The sequence below is a fragment of the Merops nubicus genome, unplaced genomic scaffold, assembly GCF_000691845.1.
Source record: "Merops nubicus isolate BGI_N331 unplaced genomic scaffold, ASM69184v1 scaffold8636, whole genome shotgun sequence".
Taxonomy (NCBI): domain Eukaryota; kingdom Metazoa; phylum Chordata; class Aves; order Coraciiformes; family Meropidae; genus Merops; species Merops nubicus.
In genome coordinates this window covers 24,600-27,651 of record NW_008612910.1, presented here as the reverse complement: position 1 = coordinate 27,651, position 3,052 = coordinate 24,600, and the positions used below count along the sequence as shown (strand labels likewise).

Sequence of the window (3,052 nt, the reverse complement as noted above, 5' to 3'; positions counted from 1 at the left end):
AAAGAGTCAAGCCCACTGATGAGGCTCTAACAAGAGGGTTTCCAGAGCACAGCTGTGAAAAACTCCAGTTTAGGGAAGAATACTTAAATAAGGAGGAAAAAGGAAAAAGTAATTTCATTTAAGGGAGTATTTCAAGAGAACAGAGTGAGAAGGAAGGGTAAGTTGCTGCTCCACAAGACATACAACAGCTTTAACAGATGAGAAAGTTACTACCAGTATCACACTGAAATCAATCTCTGCAGCTTACTGCTAGGTACAGAGACCACTACAAATTTAGAAGGTATCTTTTTAGCTTAGCCAGAAAGACCTTGCATTCTGATAGCATAAATGCCATGACCCAACTATTGATTTTGCACCAGTGTCACAGAGGACAAAGCAGTGCTCTGCCTTTGGTGTGTGAGCTCTGTTACTGTCCTGAATGTATTTCACTGAATCAGGAGTATACCAGTCATGCACACTTCATAGGACTTGGCACCAAAATGCCTTTTGTGATGCAGAGGAGGAACAGTTCACAAGTTTCACTGCAGCAAAACAATTTAAAGCATTTATCAGCTTGGTGAGCACAAGTTTTAGCTTTTCCTGTGTTCTTCCATCTCAGAAGAGCCCTGATGGCCAGCCAGGCCACTCCTTTGACATAGCAGGCAGCAGTTCTTAACAGCTGACAATACCTGGTTCAATACTTTCTGCAGGTAGGGGGTTCCCATGCGATCAGCCATGTGTCTGTAGGCTGGGTGGGAGAGAAAAAATTTCCTCTCTGCAGCCAGAGCTGCCTGAATGTCCTTCTTGCCATCAATGTCCTTCTGACTTCTGTTCACTACACCAATGTAACCTGTGAAAGAGTGGGGTTAGAGGTGAGATGGTTGCAGAGATGAGAATATAAATGGGACTCAGACTGAGAAGGAAGTTACCCAGCTGGCAGCACCACAAAAAGGGAATTTTAGTGGCAACACATTATTAGGACTCAATTAGAAGAGTTTAAAACTAGAATTTCTTCTGAACAGCCCAGGTTCTGATATTTTGGTATGCATGACAAAAAGGATTATGCAACTGAGAATTAGCTTATTTATCACTGTTCCCCCAGTCACAAAGCATGTCCTAGCCTCACTCATTTGAGACTCCTCTTAGGATAGGTACTTTGCTATGGCTACACAGAGCATGTATCACAGGCCAAAATCCTTTCCTCTGATATACTATGGCAAGCTCACCTAGACAAAAGACAAAGGGACTCTTTTAGACAGGAGTTCTGTTTTTGCAGCTTGCCTTACTAACAGAAATGAGAAAAAGACAAGAGCATAAAGCCATGCTTCTGCTAGGACTACAAGTCAGTGTACAGACACCTAAAAAGTTCCTCTGAACAGTGTGACTAATCTCAGCTTCCCAACTGATTCAGCTTGGAAAAGAGATGGCTTAACCACAAGTTTTATCAGATGTTGCAGGAAGAGGATGCACTGGAGGGGAGAGGAGTCCAGGATACCTCACACAGGGAAAAGAGGAAAAAGATCATGGACAAAGCCTTAGGAAACACACCTCTACGAAGAGGAAGTAATTTATTTTCTAATACATCTCGTGCATCAGTTCCTTCATCCATAAGGTCCAGCTTAGTGATGACTCCAATAGTGCGTTGGCCTGTGGAAAAAAAGAGTACTTGATCAAGAAAATAATTCATGTAATACTTTCCTCTGTTCACAGAGCTTAAATTGCCCAGCTTGACTACTTGAGGGCTCTTGAACTCAAACATCACAGTTGCCATCATGTCTAAGAGGCCATTAGAGCAAAACAGACAAGAATCAAGCTCACTTCTCAGTTATACCCTGACAAAACACGTACATACTATCCCATCTCTGCAGGCAGAATGCAGATGACTAAAGGAAAGGAAATCCTTCACTGCTTCAGAAACAGGACTCAACAAAGGGAGAAAAGGGGAATAACAAAAGTTCTACTACAGTAGCTGTTAACACTCACTAAAGCCTCTCAGAAGAATGCATGTTGGTGAAGATACAACCCAATACAACAGACAGAAGTCCACAGCTACTGGGCTAATCAAAACCCAAAAATAAAAGGAAAATCAGGCCACTGTCTAGTAGTGTCATATTAAATTAAAAGATATATACCTTGAGGATCCACCTCCTTTGCAATCTTCAGGGCATCAGAATTGGCCAAATCAGAGTTGGCTGGGGATACTGCCAGGATGAGGCAATTCTCTTTGGTGACAAACTGCATGAGCATATCTCGGATCTGGAACTCGATGTCAGGGGGCTGGTCCCCTACTGGGACCTTTGTCATACCCGGCAGATCCACCAGCGTCAGGTTCAGGACTAGACACAAGAAACAGGAGAGAGCACAAAGGAGTGTTGAGGTAGGAATCTCCTGGTCTCTAAGTACCACATGCAGCTTTAACATCTCAAATACATGAGAGATGCACACACAGAAGCATACAGAGCTTTCTAGTTCCTTTTGTTACAGATTAGTAAGAACTAGTTGCTTTGTTGTTACTAGTAGTGATTGTCAATGATCTCATCATCTTTCCCTTCAAATAACTGGTTTTCAAGTAACTGTGCCCCCAAAGTCCTTCCACATATGCTATGCTGAAAAGGAAGGGATGACAGAACATTTTTTTTTTTCATTTTGTAACAAAAGCCCAGAGAGTCAGAAGAGCTGGTTCCACTCATGAAGAGTTGTCCCCAGTATTGAAAAGCTCAGTCCTGCCACCCTTATTCAAGAGAGGCTCCTGGTTAAAGTCAGCTGAGTCTTCTCCTGAAGGACTACAATATGCAGCCCTAAAACAGTCTAATTGTCTTGCTGAGAGACAAAAAACACGCTAAAATCAAGCACAATTTCTACCCAGCCAAACACTAAATAGCACTGAGCTGCTGCTTTCAAAAAAAGAAAGCCCATACAGCTGTTCACATTTACACAGCTGGCAAGTCTGGGAATATGTTGCTCCCTTGTTTAAGTGGTATTTGTCCACTGAGATCAGCAGCATTTGACATAGGCACTACAGGGACAGAACTATACAAAGTACAAATTCAAATGCAAACAGAAGGTAAGTGCT

At 42.5% G+C, this 3,052-nt stretch overlaps 1 protein-coding gene across 1 annotated transcript in view; it reads right to left on the bottom strand.

Moving 5' to 3' along the window:
- Positions 1–3,052, bottom strand: part of DNM1 (dynamin 1) — a gene marked incomplete at its 5' end in the record, with an annotated part of 43,750 nt that overhangs the window by 38,869 nt on the left and 1,829 nt on the right. Inside the window, 3 exon segments of the mRNA XM_008941708.1 lie at positions 669–829; positions 1,528–1,626; positions 2,112–2,315. Coding sequence (XP_008939956.1) covers positions 669–829; positions 1,528–1,626; positions 2,112–2,315 — 464 coding nt within the window.